Genomic DNA, 18,431 nt, shown 5'->3' with positions numbered 1-18,431 from the left:
AATATACATCCAGTCCTCCTGGTACTACTATTGATAATATTTTACTATTTTGAGAAACTTTGCCTTTAGGGTTGGAAAAGGCCTATAATATGTTTAGTCGTTGATCCTATAATGGGATTCTGATAGAAAAAATGGAAGTTGGATATTTTTTTTTCTTTTTTACTTTTACATATGGTGTTTTTGCTTCTGTACAACAACTGGTGAAGGTTTATGTGTAGCTTGCAATTATCATTGTAAACAATATCCTAGGCATTATCACCACACTATGTACCATGCTTTCTGCATAAGTTCATTCTGCAACCCCCTTCTTTGTTTTTAACCCCTTCGTGACAAAGGCTGATTTTACTTTTTGTACCCTTTGTGACAATGGGCTTTTTAACATTTCTGCGCTGCTCGTGTTTAGCTGTAATTTTCTTCTTTCCCGTTTACTGAACCCACACACATTAGATATTGTTTTTTTCAGGACAAGAAGGGCTTTCTTTAGACGACATTGTTTTGATTGTATCATATTATTTACTATTAAAAAAAGTATAAAATATGGTGAATAATTTAGAAAAAAATGACTGTTTCTAACTTTTAGTTAAAAAATCTTTTACTCATCTATAAAAGATAATAAAAAAACCTGCTAAATAGATTCTACTATTTGTCCTGAGTTTAGAAATACCCAATGTTTTTATGTTTTTTGCTTTTTTCTACACATTATGAGGCAATAAGTACAGGTAGCGTTTTGCTATTTCAAAGCCATTTTTTCCAAATCTGGTAATTCTTCCCCCCATGTGCCATTTCCGGTATCTTTGAAGCTGGCCAATGCAATTTACCCCATCAAGTCATATATTTTTGAAAACTAGACAGCCCAGGGTATTCCAAATGCTAGTATTTTAACCCTTTCAAAGCACTAATTCTACCATCAGCCTTTGTCAATTTTTTTTGCATTTCTTTTGTCACACACATTTTACTTCAGGTATGAATTAAAAGGTTCTCGTATATGTCACTATCACAAAACACCCCAATATGTGTTCAGCAAAATCTCCTGAGTACAGCGATACCTCACATGAATGATTTTGCCTGGCTGTTTGGGGGCAAAAGGGCCACATTTGGGGCATGCGCATTTTTCAATGTTGAACTTTGGCATTTGGGGATCCACTGCCCATGCCCTATTTGGTACATCTTTGAGCCGGGCCATTTCAGTGTGCCCAACAAAACCATATATTTTTGAAAACTAGACACCCCAGGGTATTTTAAATGCTGGTATTTTACCTCTTTGCGTGCACACATTTTACCACCAGCAATTTTTCAAAGTTTGCAGTAGTATTTTTTTGTGTGTATTTTTCCCCCACACACCTACTGTATGAATTTACAGCTCCTGGTTTATGCCGCTGTCACACGACACCCCAATATGTGTTCAGCAACATCTCCTGAGCGCAGTGATACCCCACATGCATGGGTTTGTCATTTTTGGGGGGAACTAAAAGGCCACATTTGGTACGTGTGCATTTTTCTAATTGGAAATTAGATGTGTGGCCATCCTTCCCCCCGTGTTATTTGAGACATTGTTGAACCCGGCCAATTCAATTTACCCCATCAAATCATACATTTTTCAAAAGTAGACACCCCATGGGCATTTAATATGCCAGTATTTTAACTCTTTCCATGCGAGAATTGTTTTAAGCTAATATGCTAATTTTAGGACTTGCTCACAAAAATATATTTTTTATATATATATTTTTTTTTTGGCTTTTTTTTAAACATTTTTTTCAGCTTGAAGGTTCCCCTGATGACATCAGTGGGAAATGATTTTTAAATTTTACTGTTTTTTTACTATTTTTTTCTAATTATTATTGATTTTATTTTTTAATTTATTTTTACTAATCACACTGTGATTAGAAAGCTGGGCTCCATTGACTTGCATGGTGAATGCAGTACCTTTATTCAACCTGCAAGTGGAGACAGAGTTCTCTAGAGGATCTGGAGACCGTCTAGCGAACTTTTTCACCTTTATTGTTTTTGTTTTTTTTTACAGGGCGGCCGCCATCTTGCTTGATGGCGAAGATCACCGGCAGCTGCCGCTGTGACCGCTCTCCGGAGCGGTCACAGCCCATCGAAAGGTAAGTGTTTGGTGTCGCTGGATGCTTCCTGATCGAGGCATTCTAGCGACACCATTAAACGCTTTTAAAACGGGCGCCCGCCGCCATACAAAGTATGGCGGATGTTGACGCCCCGGGGAGGGGCCAGAGATGGCCCCTTTGCGCCGATCATGGCGTTGCTGAATGCTTTGAGGTCGAGGCATTACAGCAACCCCGTTTCGGTGCAGAAAGCGAAAATAGATCGCTTTCTGCACCCGTTTAAAGACGTGCCGGTCCTGGCACGTCATTTGTCGTTAAGGCCTTGATTTTCCGCGACGTGCCCGGACCGGCGATTGTCACCAAGGGGCTAAGTTGTTAGTGATTACCTTTAAAAGCGAAAGCTTTTGGGTGTTCCACTATTGCGCTTGACCGCCCTTCTCCAGCTGTATATTGTATTGTTCTACTTCATAGCCTCTGTTAATCTGCTCTTTAAAGATAAATACCGCACTCTATTATAAGATGAACCCGATTATAAGACGACCCCCGAAATTTGAATATTTAGAAAAAAGACAAACCCTGAATATAAGACTACCCTAAAGGAAAAAAGTTTTATTAGTAAATATTAATTCACATGTAGACTATTTTTTCATATCTAATAAAAACTATGATTGACAAAAATGCATTTTTTGTTTTTATTTCCTTTAATTTGCTTGCTACTATGCCCCTCTATACCTTATGCCCTCTATAGGCCACTCTGCCCCCCGATATGCCTTATACCCCTATATGTGTGTCCCCCCACTTACCGATGCATTCCTAGACCCTGTGCTACCTGGTGCAAAGGGGGGGGCAACTGCATCGCACAGACGTCCACCGGCTGCCATAGAGGAGGATCTAGGTCCCCTACCGTGCTGCAGGGGATCTGGATCTTAGTCTTGTAGTTAGAACTCTATTTGAGCATTTGCTCTGAAAAAAACCTTATCTTGTAATCAAGCAAATGCGGTAGATAGCAGCCTGTTTACTATGAAAAAACACATGCACCATTCAACGGAGACTTCACAGAACTACACAATACAATTTATAATTCTTGCTGAATTGTTTAACTATAATTAAAGTAATGCATGTTACTTTTTAGCTTACCTTGTAAAGTCAGTCTTTAAAGCACCTGTTCCAGCATACTGTTTGGCACAAGCATTAGCATTGTCAGCCCAGGCTGTAAACACATGCAGAAACACAGAATTTGACAACAGATAAGAACCATTTGTCCATCGGCGTTCCTCATCCTCATCCCTATCTCATGTTTGTTTAAATTCCCTCATGTATTATCCTCTACCACTTCTGATTGGAGACTGTTCCATTTATCTACCATCCACTTGGGAAAGTAAAGATTCCTGATATTACAACTAATATCTCTTGTTCCTACATTTTCCTCCCTCCTGTACATTTAGAGTAACATGCACATATTACAAAAAGGTTGGGTTGATAGTCAAACAGTAATCCCTACAACTAGAGACTATATGCAGATTAGCTCAAATTTACTTAGATTAGAACTAATACTAAATTAATTGCTTTGTTAATTATTCAATGTAATCAATGTCAATTATCCATAATACAAAAGGAATCTAGATGCATAATAAAAACTTACCATTTTTGTAGACCTTTTCAAATTGTGCTTGTTCTTCAATTCTTTGTCCAACATGAAGCACACCTAGCCTCTGAAACAGAAATGAAAAGACATTTAGATATATTGCCAATGAGAATATACCGATGTGAGGGCTCAAAGAATCATGAAAATCAACAGATTAAACTAACAAAATATTCTAGGGCTGGAACAACTAATCGATAAAACCTACTTACCAGTCCCAGTGACTGCAGGGAGGGACTGGTAAAAAGGAACTGCTGTGAGTCACACTGAAACGGATTATAAAACAAGGGGTATTTTACGGAGCGTTTGCTCTGAAAAAACCCTCATTTTATAATCGATAAAAATCGATTCAACTAATCGAAATTGAAATTCGTTGGCAACGATTTTCATTATCGATTACCGTATTGGCTCCAATATAGGCCGCACTTTTTCCCCCCACTTTAAGTCTTTAAAGTGGGGGTGCGGCCTATATTCGGGGTCTAGCGCCCGACGCCCAGGACATGCAGTTCCGGGCGCCGGGCAGGCAGCAGGGTTAGGATACAGATCACCCGCAACGGTGCAGGGGACCTGCATCCTATTCTCTGATAGGCTCAGACAGCCTCCCTTGCCGGCACGGGAGATTGTCTAAGGGCATCCTGCAGACGTTTACCGGCTGCGACGATGAGCGTGAACGACCTCCGCTGCTGGCACGTCTGCTCGGTGTGCTTTAACAATCTCCCTTGCCGGGAATTCCCACGGGGGGAGTCCCGGCAAGGGAGATTGTTAAAGCACATTGTGCAGACGTGCCGGCAGCGGAGGTCGTTTACGCACATCGCCGCAGCCGGTGAACGCCTACACAATGCGCTTAGACAATCTCCCGTGCCGGCACCGGAAGTTTTCTACGCGTATTGCATAGGTATCCCCTGACGGCCCCGCAAGACACACGGGAGTCTTCTTTGGTAAGTCGTGGGGGGGGCACATCTTGGGGGGCAGAGTGGCAGCGTATCTCGGGGGGGGCAGAGTGGCAGTATATCTATTCTACGTTTTTTTTTTTAACTAACAAACATTTTTCCTTAGAAAAGCACCTAACTTTTAGGGTGCGGCCTATATCCGAGCCAATACGGTATTATCTATTAGTTGTTGCAGCCCTACTATGAACCACCAAAAAGTACTTAAAAACGTGTTGCTGTATAATACATAGAAAAATGTACATTGGCAATAAAAGGAAAATTACCCCTTTGGAATTACCTGTTTTTCTGTATTAATTGTTCATGAAATGTGATCAGATCTACAGCTCGGTCTCAAGCATAGACATACACAATCTGCTTAAGTTAATAACACACAAACAATAATAATCTATTTAAACACACCCATTAAACATTCACAGTGATGGTGGGAAAAAGTCAGTGAACCTTTGAATTTAATAACTTGTCAAATCCTTTGGCAGCAATAACCTCAACAAGGCCATACCAGTAGCTGCAGATCAGACCTGCACAACGCTCAGGAATAATTTTAGACCATTTTATCTTGCAGAACTGCATAAGCTCATCCATATTCCTAGGATGTCTGGTGTGAACAGCTCTAGAGGTCCTCCCATGGCATCTCTTATAGGTTCTGACTACTTCAAAAAAGGGGAGTTTCTTTTAAGCTATTCTGCAGTAGATTTACTTCAATGCATCCTGACATTTACCTGTAGAATACCTTGATAAACTTAGGAATTCATCGCCCCCTCCATGATGACAAGCTCTCAGGGCCCCAAGGCAGCACCAATTCATGAAGCTCCCTCACCTTACCTCACCATTGGGATGATGTTTTCATGTGGGTACGTAGTGCCCATTTTTACATCATACGCAGTACTGCATGTTTTTCCCGAACAATTCCACCTTTTTCTTCATCAGTCCAAAAAACATTTTCCCAGTAGCGTTATAGAGTGCCAGGCTCTTTGGCAAACTTCTGGCGCACAACATTTTTTTTTTTTGTTTTTGGACAGCAGCAGCTTCCTCTGTGGTGTCCTGTTTTGCATATGGTATACTCATGAACAAAGATGTTACCCAGTTCCAATGATTCCTTTAAACCTTTAGCTGTTACTCTAGGGTTCTTTTTGACCTCATTGAGTATTCTTCGTTGTGCCCTTGGAGTCACGTTATCGTGGCATTTCAGCAAAAAATCGTTGATCGCTTCCCAAACTGGTTACTGCAGACGGGTGCCATTACATTCAATATGGCGAACGTGATTGCTCTGAAGAGCATTTTCGTTTGGTGTTGCTGAATGCCTTGATGTCGATGCATTGCAGCAACACAAGCTGAGCAAAGAAAGCGATTGTTTCTAAGCTTGTGTAACCCCATGGCGTGCCAGGCACAAATTGTTGTTGAAGGGGATGAATTTCCGTGACGTGCATGGCACGTCAATTGTTGTCAAGGGGTTAAAGAATTAAAAAAAAAAAAAGAGATATAACCCAAAATTAGTGCCATTTACCAAGTTATTAATACCTGCAGTTGTGCTTGGAGAGAACGACGTGCCAAAAGACTCTGTATAACATTTGTCCTGTCCAAACAGTCCATACAGTTGCTTCGGAAAACACCCTCTTGTTGCATCAGAATTCTGCCTTCAGTATCCACAAGAAAATAGCTAAGATACAAAATAAATGCACATTACATTTACTTTCATTAGAACTACAATTACAAAGGAAACTTGCTTTCAATATAATGAATAGTTATATGGCTAGTGAATTTAGGCATAACAATCTCAATTAAGTACAACCTTTCCCAGTTTCCATTTACCAAGGAGAAGGCTAATAAATATTAATATATTGCCACTATTTCTTAAATGGAGTTGCCTTATCACAACAAGTGTGTACCCTTGAACATTCTTTCTAACACATTCTTCATATTCACAGTTTTAATTTCTTTTTCAGAATTTGCTCAGCATTAATTACATACATGATTTTAAAATGATCAAAGAGGAACACATTTGTTTTAGAGACCTCAATTTTAAAGTTGTGTTTATATATTAAAGGGAGTGTTGACAAGGGAATTGTGATGTTCATTCTCTCACTTCATTATTCATTATGAAGAGCCAACACTGTAAGGTTTATCCAGGAAAAAGGGTGGAGCTGGCCTTGCATAATGTATAACTCAATGTGGAAGAATGCCTTGGAGAAATCTTGCTGGAGCTGGACCTTCATAAAGTATATCGAAGTTGAAAAGCAGAAACCAAAACTCTCCTACAAGCTTTCCTTTTACAGAATTGACTCATTTCTAATATTTAAGTAAGGGTATTGAAGAAAAGAATAAACCATCACAAATTTTCATTGGATGGGAGGGATTTGTTCCAGAACTGTTGAAAGAAACTTGAAATGTTCTTGTACATTTTGTGTTTAATGTCTTCTTAGTGTTGTGTATGTCGCAATGTGATCTTTGGGAATTGATGCAGGAGTCTGCCAGTCTTCCAGAAGTTAACTATCCATTTTAGATGGATGACTGTAAATGTACAGGGGTTTAATACTATATACAAGAGCCTTGTCAAAATTGATAAAGAACATATATTATATGTTTCGTTCAGGAGACAGACAGGACAGGGGACATTAGTAAAATTTAAAATTTAGCTGCAAAATCATCCATTGTAAATAATAAATAAAAAAGAGTAGCAGCAATTTTGATCTCTGGAAAAACTTAGGTTTGAGCAAATTTACAGTGAAACACATCAGAAGGCAAGATCAATTGTCCTAATATGTAAAATAAACGAAAAACCTTATACTATTATAAACACATATGGTCATAATAAACTTCCAACAACTTATGTTAGAAAGGTCTAAACTTAGATAACAGATTTTAAAAAGGAAATACCGTACTTGTCCTAATCTAATACAACAATCACTAGTATTCCAACAAATTATTAAAGAGGATGGCCTATATGATTTCTGGAGAGCTTTTACATAAGGTGAAAGATATTTTACTCATTTCATACAAGCCCATTTATCCTATGCCAGACTTGATATATTCCTCAGTGACTCAGCTCTGACAAGGGCACTAACTAAAACCTTTATTAAAGATTTGACACGGTTGTGATCTGGACCTTGCTAAAAACTTGGAGATTACATAACTCACTGTTAAAGACAGAAGAGAATCAAAAATACTTGGAAAATATGACGCAATTATACTTTGAGGAAAACATTCCGACCAGTATCCCCATGATCAAGTGTGGTGTGCTATAGCCTGTTATCCGGATCCACTTGATAAAATGAAGTGCTAATGAGAGGAGATCACAAGACCTGCAGCTCCCTGAGCTATACATGACTTCAGGGCTGTAGGAAGGATGAGGGAGGCACTTGCCTTGGGTGTACAGCCGCCCGATCAGCAGCTGCAGCCTGCAAGACTGGTTGGGTAGTTCACAAATCTCTCTAACCAGCCAAACATTAAGGTTGCCATCCAAACGCATTGGGCAAACTGGGCAGTTGCCCAGGGGCCCAGCTTTCTAGGGGCTCCATGGTTAGTCACATTGCTCCCAGCAATGTGATTCACCACAAAGCCCCTAAAAATTTGTAGCATATCTGTAGGGGAGGGGTGAGCAGAGAGGCCACCTCCCCTGGGCCGGTTTCAGGGCCGCGTCGAGGCAGCAGCACGATTGTGCTCTCCCCAACCAGTCCTGCTCATCGTGCACCCCCGTGGGCAGTGCGCACCCAGGCACCATTAGCGCTGGTCTGGGTAGGTTATTGTGAGGTTTTTTTTTATAAATCCCCCCCCCCCAAAAAAAAAGATTTCAGCTTGTTTTGCAATTGAATTGTTCACCTCAACCCCTTCAGTCCCCTATGGAGGTACCGGTACATCCTGCCCTTCTAGCAGCGGCAGGGACACATCCTGGTTGACAGCCTGGATTCCCCTCTGACAGCAGAAGCCAGCATCACCGGCTTTCTGCTGCCCGATCGGATGTAACAGCTTCCAGAAGCCGGAAAACTGTTAAATTTTTAAATGCCGATCGGGCATTCCCTTCTGGGTTGCGTCACTGCTGACTTCACCCGGAAGGTCATTGAGGAACAGATGCTGTGATCTCTATGCAAGTCTGTGGGGAGTTTTAAAAAAAGAATAAAAAATAATCACTAAAATACAATAAATAATAATAAAAAAAACAATAAAGTGAGCTAAGTGATGTCATTGTGACATCACTGGCATTAATAACATGTTCAAAAGGTCCCTAAGAGGACCTCTAACCATTTAAAAAAAAAAATATATATATAGATATATAAAATACAAAAAAAAAAAGTATAGAAAATCTATATAAATTGTGTATTTCTGAAATCAGGACACCTGAATTGATAAACTTGGAGGGGATTTTCCATCACTTTACCTAATTTTCTGAGGATTCAGTGGGAAATTCTTTTAAAAATTAGGTGTTTTTTCTAATTTTCGCTAGTTTTTACTAAATTTCTCATTCTAAATTTTCAGATAATCATCCATCTATGGTATCAAAAGAAAGCTCTATCTCTCCTTGAAAAAACAATATATAGTTTACATGGGTACACTATTCACAGGAAAAGAGAATAATCAATCTTAATACTGTTAAGCAGAGTTAGTCAAGAACTCTGATCGGCATTTGACAGGCAGTTCCAAGATACCTTTAACACTGTTCTTATTTTGTGTATTATCAGTTAATTTAATTTTTAAATGTTATCTCTTATCATTTGTTCTTATGTAAAATAGATATCTTTCATAGACATATACAATCTACATGCTCCCACAATCCCTAATACTCCTATCAATGGTTTGAGGTGCTTGGGTTTATTGTGCGTGGGCAATTACTTTATAGTTTACAGATTAAAGTGACTGACAGGACTGCTTGCTGCAATGATTACAACTAGTATAAGACTGTTTTTCTCAACAGTAATTTTTAATAATGTGAATCATGAGTAGTGGGTAACTTTTTTTTGTATTGCAATTTTTTGTATAAGGTCAGTGCCATTTACTATGCTAACTTTATAAAATACCGGGTTAGATCAGTACTCGCTACCTGCACAGGAAGAGACCTATAGGTACATGTTCTCTACCAAATTAAAACGTTTTTTCCCTCTACCCTGAACAGAAGGCTAAGTCAACCATTAGCCATGCACGCCGCACATCTCAGTCTCCTGTATACAAAGACCTAGCTTAGCTCTGGGATATGTCTTACTGCTCTTCCTGTTCTCACCAATATGCATTCTAGATGCACTGTTGGATCATGTCTAACAGGAGCTGTAAGGAGAAAAGAGGAAAGTGGCAGAGCTGGGAGACAGAGGCCTTGCACCCCCACCGCAGGACTCCTGAAAGTTGCATTTAGCTTGGACACACAAGCGAATCCTGAACTGGGGCGAATCTCCTAAGTGACATCTCTAAGTGAGTTACAAGCAAAGAAGGAGTTAAAAAGCAAAACGGAGGGTAAAGTATACATCCTTGTTATTCCATATATATTTATATATATTTTGCACCTTACTGTCTGTTTTTGCCAGTTATTTGAGCTATCCCCATTGCCAAGATGTCCTCCATGTTTGACAATGCGGTCAGGTGTACATCTTGCTCAAAGTATGCAATCCTTGATCAGCGCTTCGAGGGTGCATATTGCTGTGCGAGATGTCTGCAAGTTGCTCATTTGGAAGCACAAATCCTGAGTCTAGAGGAGCAACTGGCAACTTGGAGAGGAGTCTGCTGCTCACTGAGCAAGCTCTCTCGCGGGTAGAGGTGGGGGAGGATAGCGGGATGGAGGTACAGGACAGTCAGGCAGCTAGCTGGGTTACAGTTAGAAGGCGGGGTAGGGGGAAAAGCGCCAGGGAGGCTAGTCCTGATCTAGCACACCCCAACAAGTTTGCCCGGTTGGCAGATGAGGGGGATGTTAGTTCAGAGTTAGCAGTACTGCAGCAAGTCACTGCCTCTAACCTCCAGAGCGGTGTCTGCTCCAGTAAGGAGGGAAGGACGAGCACAGGGCAGGCCAGACAGGTGCTGGTAGTGGGGGACTCTATTATTAGGGGGACAGACAGGGCGATCTGTCACAAAGACCGGGATCGCCGAACAGTGTGTTGTCTGCCTGGTGCTCGAGTTCGGCACATCGCAGATCGGGTTGACAGATTACTGGGAGGGGCTGGAGAAGACCCAGCTGTCATGGTGCACATTGGCACCAATGACAAAGTAAGAGGTAGGCGGAGTGTCCTTAAAAATGATTTCAGGGACTTAGGTAGCAAGCTCAAGGCAAGGACCTCCAAGGTAGTATTTTCTGAAATATTACCTGTACCACGTGCCACACCAGAGAGGCAGCGGGAGATTAGGGAGCTAAACAAGTGGCTCAGAAGCTGGTGTAGGAAGGAGGGGTTTGGTTTCATCTAGAACTGGGCCGACTTCTCTGTCGGATACAGGCTCTACGGTAGGGACGGGCTGCACCTCAATGGGGAGGGTGCAGCTGTGCTCGGGGAGAAGATGGCCAGAAGGGTGGAGGAGTGTTTAAACTAGGGAAAGGGGGAGGGAAACTACAATATAGAAGGGGAAGATAGTATAGATAGAGAGCTGGGGCTTATAAATGTACCTGGGGTGGAGTGGAGGGAGGGGTTAGAATAGTTAATAGGGATAGGCTTCGTAGGAGAAAAAAACCATACACCTCTAAATTGTATGCTTACTAATGCCAGAAGTCTGACCAATAAAACTGGCGAACTGGAGTTAATAATGTCTGCAGAAAATTATGACATAGTGGGTATAACAGAGACATGGTTGGATGATAGCTATGACTGGGCGGTTAACATACAGGGTTATAGTCTATTCAGGAAGGATCGAAAAAAATGAAAAGGGGGAGGAGTTTGCCTTTATGTAAAGTCCAGCCTAAAGGCCACACTGCGGGAGAATATATGTGAGGGAAATGATGATGTGGAGTCATTATGGGTAGAAATATATGGAAAGAAAAATAATAAAATACTGATCGGGGTTTGCTATAAGCCACCAAATATAATGAAGCAGCAGAAGATCAATTATTAAAGCAAATAAACAAGGCAGCAAATCACAATGAGGTGGTTATTATGGGGGACTTTAACTATCCCGACATAAACTGGGAAACCGAGACCTGTGAATCTCATAAAGGAAACCGGTTTCTGACTATAAGTAAAGATAATTATCTGTCCCAAATGGTACAGGACCCAACCAGAGGGGGCGCTCTACTGGACTTAATATTAACCAACAGACCTGACAGAGTAACTAATGTGCAGGTCAGAGGGCACCTAGGAAATAGTGATCACAATATAATACATTATAACATGTCGTTCGATAAGGGAACTCTTAGAGGAGCCACAAGAACTATGAACTTTAGGAAGGCAAAGTTTGATCAACTAAGAGAAGCCCTTAACACTGTAAATTGGGAAAATGTCCTCAAAAACAAAAGCACAGACACTAAATGGGAGATTTTTAAAAATAACTTAAATTCTCACTGTGAAAAGTACATACCGTATGGGAATAAAAGAGTCAGGAACAAGAGAAAACCAATGTGGATAAATAAAAATGTAAAGGTGGCAATAAATGGCAAAAAAAGGCATTTAAGCTACTAAAACAGGAAGGCAGTGAGGAAGCACTAAGAAGCTATCGGGAAAAAAATAAAATATGTAAAAATCAGATAAAAGCAGCAAAAGTGGAGACAGAAAGACTCATTGCCAAAGAGAGTAAAACAAACCCCAAAATGTTCTTTAACTATATTAATAGTAAAAAGGTTAAAAATGAAAGCGTTGGCCCCTTAAAAAGTAATGAGGGAGAAGTTATAGACAGGGATCAGGAAAAAGCTAATCTATTAAATATATTCTTCTCTGCTGTATTCACAGAGGAAAATGAAACGCCAGGTAATATACAGCAGGATGAGATAAATGCCCCAGTACATGTCGCCTGTCTAACCCAGGAAGAAGTGCAGTGCCGCCTAAAAAAAATCAAAATAGACAAATCACCAGGTCCAGATGGAATTCACCCCCGCGTTCTAAGGGAGTTAAGTAATGTAATAGACAGACCCCTATTTCTAATATTCAAGGACTCTATAGTGACAGGGTCTGTTCCCCAGGACTGGCGCATAGCAAATGTTGTGCCAATATTCAAAAAGGGGACAAAAAGTGACCCGGGAATTATAGGCCTGTTAGTTTAACTTCTGTTGTATGTAAACTGTTTGAGGGTTTCCTAAGAGATGCTATTTTGGAGAATCTCAATGAAAATAAATGTATGACTCCATATCAGCATGGGTTTACAAGGGATCGGTCCTGTCAAACTAACCTGATCAGCTTTTATGAGGAGGTGAGCTCAAGACTGGATCGGGGTGAATCGCTGGATGTCATATATCTTGATTTGTGGCAGATGAGGTTCAACACAGATAAATGTAAGGTTATGCACATGGGGAAGAAAAATCCAGGTTGGGAATATGTATTAAATGGGAAAACACTGGGGACAACTGACATGGAAAAGGACTTAGGAGTCTTGGTTAACAGTAAATTTACCTGTAGCGACCAGTGTCGGGCAGCTGCTGCTAAGGCAAATAAAATCATGGGGTGCATCAAAAGGGGCATGGATGCCCACCACAAGGAAATAATTCTACCATTGTACAAGTCACTAGTCAGACCACACATGGAATATTGCGTACAGTACTGGGCACCAGTGTACAAGAAAGATATAGTGCAGCTGGAGAGGGTTCAAAGATGGGCAACCAGAGTAATAAGGGGAATGGAAGGACTACAGTACCCAGAAAGATTATCAGAATTAGGGTTATTTAGTTTGGAAAAAAAGACGGCTTAGGGGGGACTTAATAACTATGTATAAATATATAAGGGGGCAGTACAGAGATCACTCCCAGGACCTATTTATACCCAGGACTGTATCTATAACAAGGGGACATCCTCTACGGCTGGAGGAAAGAAGGTTTCTACACCAGCACAGACGGGGGTTCTTTACAGTAAGAGCGGTGAGACTATGGAACTCTCTGCCAGAGGAAGTGGTAATGGTAAACTCAATAAAATAGTTTAAAAGGAGCCTGGACGTGTTTCTTGAAAGCAATAATATTACAAGTTATGGATATTAGATTAAATAGGGACAGAACGTTGATCCAGGGATTTATTCTGATTGCCATATTTGGAGTCGGGAAGGAATTTTCCCCCTGGTACGGGGCAATTGGCATATGCATCATAAGGGTTTTTTGCCTTCCTCTGGATCAACACAGTAGGGACACAATATGTATATAGGTTGAACTTGATGGACTTTGGTCTTTTTTCAACCTTATGAACTATGTTCCTATGTTACTATGTTACAACAAATCTTCAATTTGCTTGACTTAATGGACCTCGGCTACCAACCTCATGAATTTATTGTGGCGTGTAGATGGACTGAACTATGTGCTGAAGTAATATAAAGTCCTGACGAGTATGTAAACAGAGGCAGAATATTATATAACTCTGAGAAACCCACTGGAAATTCAGTGATCCAGCTACGCTCAAGGACTCATGGATATACTGTATAGGCCCAGTTATAGGCTGCACTTTTTCCATAATTTAAGTCTTTAAAGTGGGGGTGCGGCCTATAATTGGGGTTTAGCGTAGGGATGCGCAAATTTGTATTGCCCGGTGCCCAGGACATGCAGTTCTGGGCGCCAGGCAGGTTTTTTTTTTTTCTTTTATTTCTGCTGGGTCTTCTATGAAGGAATGCCGGTGCTCAGTCATAGAAGCCCCGGCGGAAAGCAGCAGAGGTTGTCTATGCGCACCGCACAGACGTCAACCGGCTGCCCCCACTAGACTCCAGGGAGCCTGGAGTATGGCCAGCAAGTCTAAGGATGCATAGGTAAGTCGGGGGGGGGGGGCAGCGTGGCATATCCGAGGGGCAGAGTGGCTCAGAGTAAGGGCTTGTACAGTTTGTGCATTCGACAGCTGCAGCAGAGAAGTGGTATAAGTATACCAACAGTGGATTTGTATCTCAACCAGCAATAAGAAGGTTGAAGGGTTTGTGACAAAAAAATTGTGTGTTTGTTAACTGTGTTTTGTTTCCCTCTTTTTGCGTGTGCAATTAGTTAAGGGTGGGGCTTATATTCAATTAACCGCGTTGCTCTGTATAAAGTAAGTGGTTAGACTCACAGAACTTGCTTATAGTAAGGGCTTGGCATATATGAGCAAGTGGCCTCTCTGGAAGCTCAGATTGAAGCTCTGGAGAGGCATATTGCAACACTGAGGGATATCGACAACCTTGAGAGGAGTCTCTTGCTCACTGAGCAGAGCATAGCTGGGTCGCCAAGCAATGAGGGAGGACATCAGTCAGAAGGAAACGAGACACATAGTTGGGTGAAGAGGAAGAGGGCAGTCAGTCCTGAGTTTCTCCATCCACATTTGCTCATTTAAATAAAGATGTTGGACAGGCAGACTCAGAAGTGGATTTGCTGGAGAAAATTGTTTTCCTTAACAGCCAGGATAACAGCTCCTCAAGCATAGAGGGGATCAAGAAGAAATAGAAGCCTAGGCAGATCGTGGTGATAGGGAAGAGAGTAGATAGGGTAACCTGTGGCTCTGATCGCAGCAACCGAATGGTTTGCTGTGTCCCGGGGGCCGGGTTTAGACAGAGTGGATAGATTATTGAGAGGGGCAGGAGAGGATCCAGCTGTCTTGGTTCATATTGGTACAAATGACAAAGAGGAAAATGGACAGTCCTAAAAGGTAATTTTAGGGATTTAAGGAGTAAGATTAGGAAATAGACCTCCAAGGTAGTGTTTTCAGAGATACTACATGATTGCAAATGCCGGAGCTTTAACTGGTAAAATAGGGGAATTTGAGTTGGTAGCAGGAATTCAAAACTATGATTTAATAGGCATAACAGAAACATGGTGGTATAACACACATGATTGGTCAATCAATTTGGAGGGCTACAGGTTGCTAAGGAAAGATAGGTCAAAGAAAAGAGGTGGATGGGGTCTGTTAGTATGTCAAACCAGCATTATTGCCTCATTTGCAGGAAGATATATGTATGATGACAGTAATGAAAAGTGGGATCATTGTGGGGTTAAAACTGCCCAGAAAATATTAGTGGCCATTTGTTGCAAACCACCAAAAGGCCAACTTTAGCAAGTTTAACATATCCCTTGGTCTTGTTGACCGGGACAGATTATTTTGGGGGAAAACACAGAAGGTAAGTGGAATACCTTCAAACTAACACTACAAAAATATAAATATTAATTTAATGTAAACTAAATCCAATGTGGATAACCAGTAAGGTAAATCAGTAAGGGACAGAGAGAAAGCAGATGTTTTAAATAATTTATTTTCTTCTGTTTTTACCATGGAAGAGTCGATGGACAAGAACCTGCAAGCTACATTTATAGAACAGTCACAGCAAGCATGTGATCGAACACTTTTTTTGTGTCAGCCAAACAATTAAATGATGTACAAATTATGTAAAAGGTAGACAAAGCCCAAGGGCTGGATGACATACACCCACGGGTACTTAACCCCTTGACTGCTAAAGACGTCACTAGCACTACCCTACCTTGATGGAGGTCTGTGGACCTCCATCACCACCTACCCCGGCGATCTGCCCCTCACACTGAAGGGCATCACTGGGGCCACCCGATCTGCCCGGTGATGTCATGCGCAATGACATCACTGCACAACTTTATTAATAACTGACAATTGTCAGTTAAAGAGGTATGGGGTAGATATCTCAGACATCTAAGCAGCTTCAGACCCCCAACATATACCGTTGGAAAGGTAATCGCCTCACCTTTCCAATGGTATAAGGCTTGTAAAAAAAGAATAAAAATATTAAGTTAAAGTAAAAATGTAAAAAAAAAATTAAAAAAATGGTTTCGGGGTCTCTAAAGGCAAATAAATAAAGATCAAAAATTAAATAAGTAGTTTAATTAGGGTTGAAGCCTTGACATGGCATTACTGCTCACGTAGGAAGTTAAATTATGGCACAAAAAGTAAACATTTGCATAAACTAAACCCCTTGGCGCATCAAATGAGGGTCTGCATGTGTTTCTAGTACAAAATTGGAATGCGCAAGACACAAATGAACATGTTGCTATGGTTAGAAAAAAACATTTTCTAGCCAAAGTGACATAGTCCATAATTATTTGTGCACTCAACTTTTATCCTAGAAATACATGTAGTCCCTCATTTGAAGCTCCAAGGGGTGTAGTTTCGTGAAATGTGTACTTTATGTACCCTAATTTAACTTCCCAGATGTCTAGACCACTTTAACTTCAGATATGGCAGATTTGAATATCTTGTTAATAAAATTGTCTTAAAACATTTAGGGGTGATGCCTGCAATTAGACAGCTCTAGACAGCTGCGAAGTTAAATTATGGTACATAAAGTATACACTTGCAAAAACTACACCCCTTGGCGCATCAAATGAGGGGCTGCATGTATTAGTAGCACAAGACTGGAGTGCGCAAGACATAAATGAACTTGTCGCTTTTAATTTATGTATTTTTTTTATAAGTGTGATATTCACTTATTTGTTGCGCACATCAGATTTGTGATACAAATACAAATAAGTCCTCATTTGCTGCATTTGCTCATTTTAGTTTCTAAAAATATATAGTTTTGTTGGCATATTTTAAATCCCAGGCAGCTAGAGCTGTTTAATTGACGGCAGCCATGGATTAAATTTAAAGATGTCTTTTGTGATAGTCTAGTAAATTGAACTTTTAGCAACAAAATATTAGAAAAACACAGTCTACTGTTCTCAATTTCTATTTTAAACTGGTTAGCTACTACAAATATTTAGCAACACAGGTTTTAGAAAAATAAAATTACAAACTAGTTTTTATTGAGTCCGAAGTGAAAAAAATTAAAGGTTTCCCCATTTTTGGCTTTATTTTGCAAACCTAATGAGACATACACATATAAAAATGGTATACTTGGAATCTGCTGGGTGTGCTGAAAAAAACAATATATGGTTTGTATATTTTATTCCCAAGAAAACCAGCTTAGCACCCAGGTGGGAAATGGCTTAGCAGCCAAGGGGTTAAGGAACTAAGGTAGGCCCTGGCCAGACCACTTTTTTATTTTAATGGATTATTTTATTTCAGGCGTGGTGCCAACAGATTGGCGTAATGTCGATATGGCGCCCATATTTAAAAAAGGGATCAAAATCATAGCCAGGCAATTACAGACCTGTAAGTTTGACATCTGTGGTGGGGAAACTATTTGAAGGGTTCCTAAAGGAACATATTCAAAATTTCATCTTGAACAGGAATTTCATTAGCAGGAGCCAACATGGCTTTGAGAAAGACAGATCTTGTCAAAATAACTTAATTGCATTAAGTGAGAAGAAATTTAGATATGGGTGCTGAGATGGATGTGATATATTTAGACTTCTCTAAGCCATTTGATACGGTTCCATACAAAATATTACTGTACAAATTGACTGAAATAGGTTTAGGGCCAAATGTTTGTCTGTGGATTAAGAATTGGCTGAAATATAGAACACAGAGAGTGGTGGTAAATGGGAAGTTCTCAAACTGGACAGATGTGGTAAGTTGAGTACCTCAGCGATCTGTCCTAGGTCCGCTTCTTTTTAATTTGTTTATTAATGATCTCTCAGTGGGCATAGGGAGCCAGGTTTCAGTGTTTGCAAATTAAGTAGGGTAATAAAGACTGAACTAGATGTATCTTCACTGCAAGAGGATTTGGATAAATTGGGTAACTGGGCTGGTAAATGAGATTCAATGTAGACTAATGAAAATTATGCATTTTGGGCATAATAATAAAAATGCAAAGTATTATTTAAAC

At 40.4% G+C, this 18,431-nt stretch overlaps 1 protein-coding gene across 1 annotated transcript in view; it reads right to left on the bottom strand.

Annotated features, from left to right (window-relative positions):
- SACM1L (SAC1 like phosphatidylinositide phosphatase) overlaps nucleotides 1–18,431 on the bottom strand; it is a 180,997-nt gene that overhangs the window by 70,856 nt on the left and 91,710 nt on the right. The window contains exons 14-16 of the mRNA XM_053467324.1: nucleotides 6,174–6,312; nucleotides 3,706–3,775; nucleotides 3,201–3,273 (exon numbers count right to left, since the gene is read on the bottom strand). Coding sequence (XP_053323299.1) covers nucleotides 3,201–3,273; nucleotides 3,706–3,775; nucleotides 6,174–6,312 — 282 coding nt within the window. The remainder of the gene's footprint in view (nucleotides 1–3,200; nucleotides 3,274–3,705; nucleotides 3,776–6,173; nucleotides 6,313–18,431) is intronic.

The sequence above is a fragment of the Spea bombifrons genome, chromosome 5 (assembly GCF_027358695.1).
Source record: "Spea bombifrons isolate aSpeBom1 chromosome 5, aSpeBom1.2.pri, whole genome shotgun sequence".
Taxonomy (NCBI): Eukaryota; Metazoa; Chordata; class Amphibia; order Anura; family Pelobatidae; genus Spea; species Spea bombifrons.
Note: the sequence above shows the minus strand (reverse complement) of the source record. Positions and strands in the feature narration are given on the sequence as shown.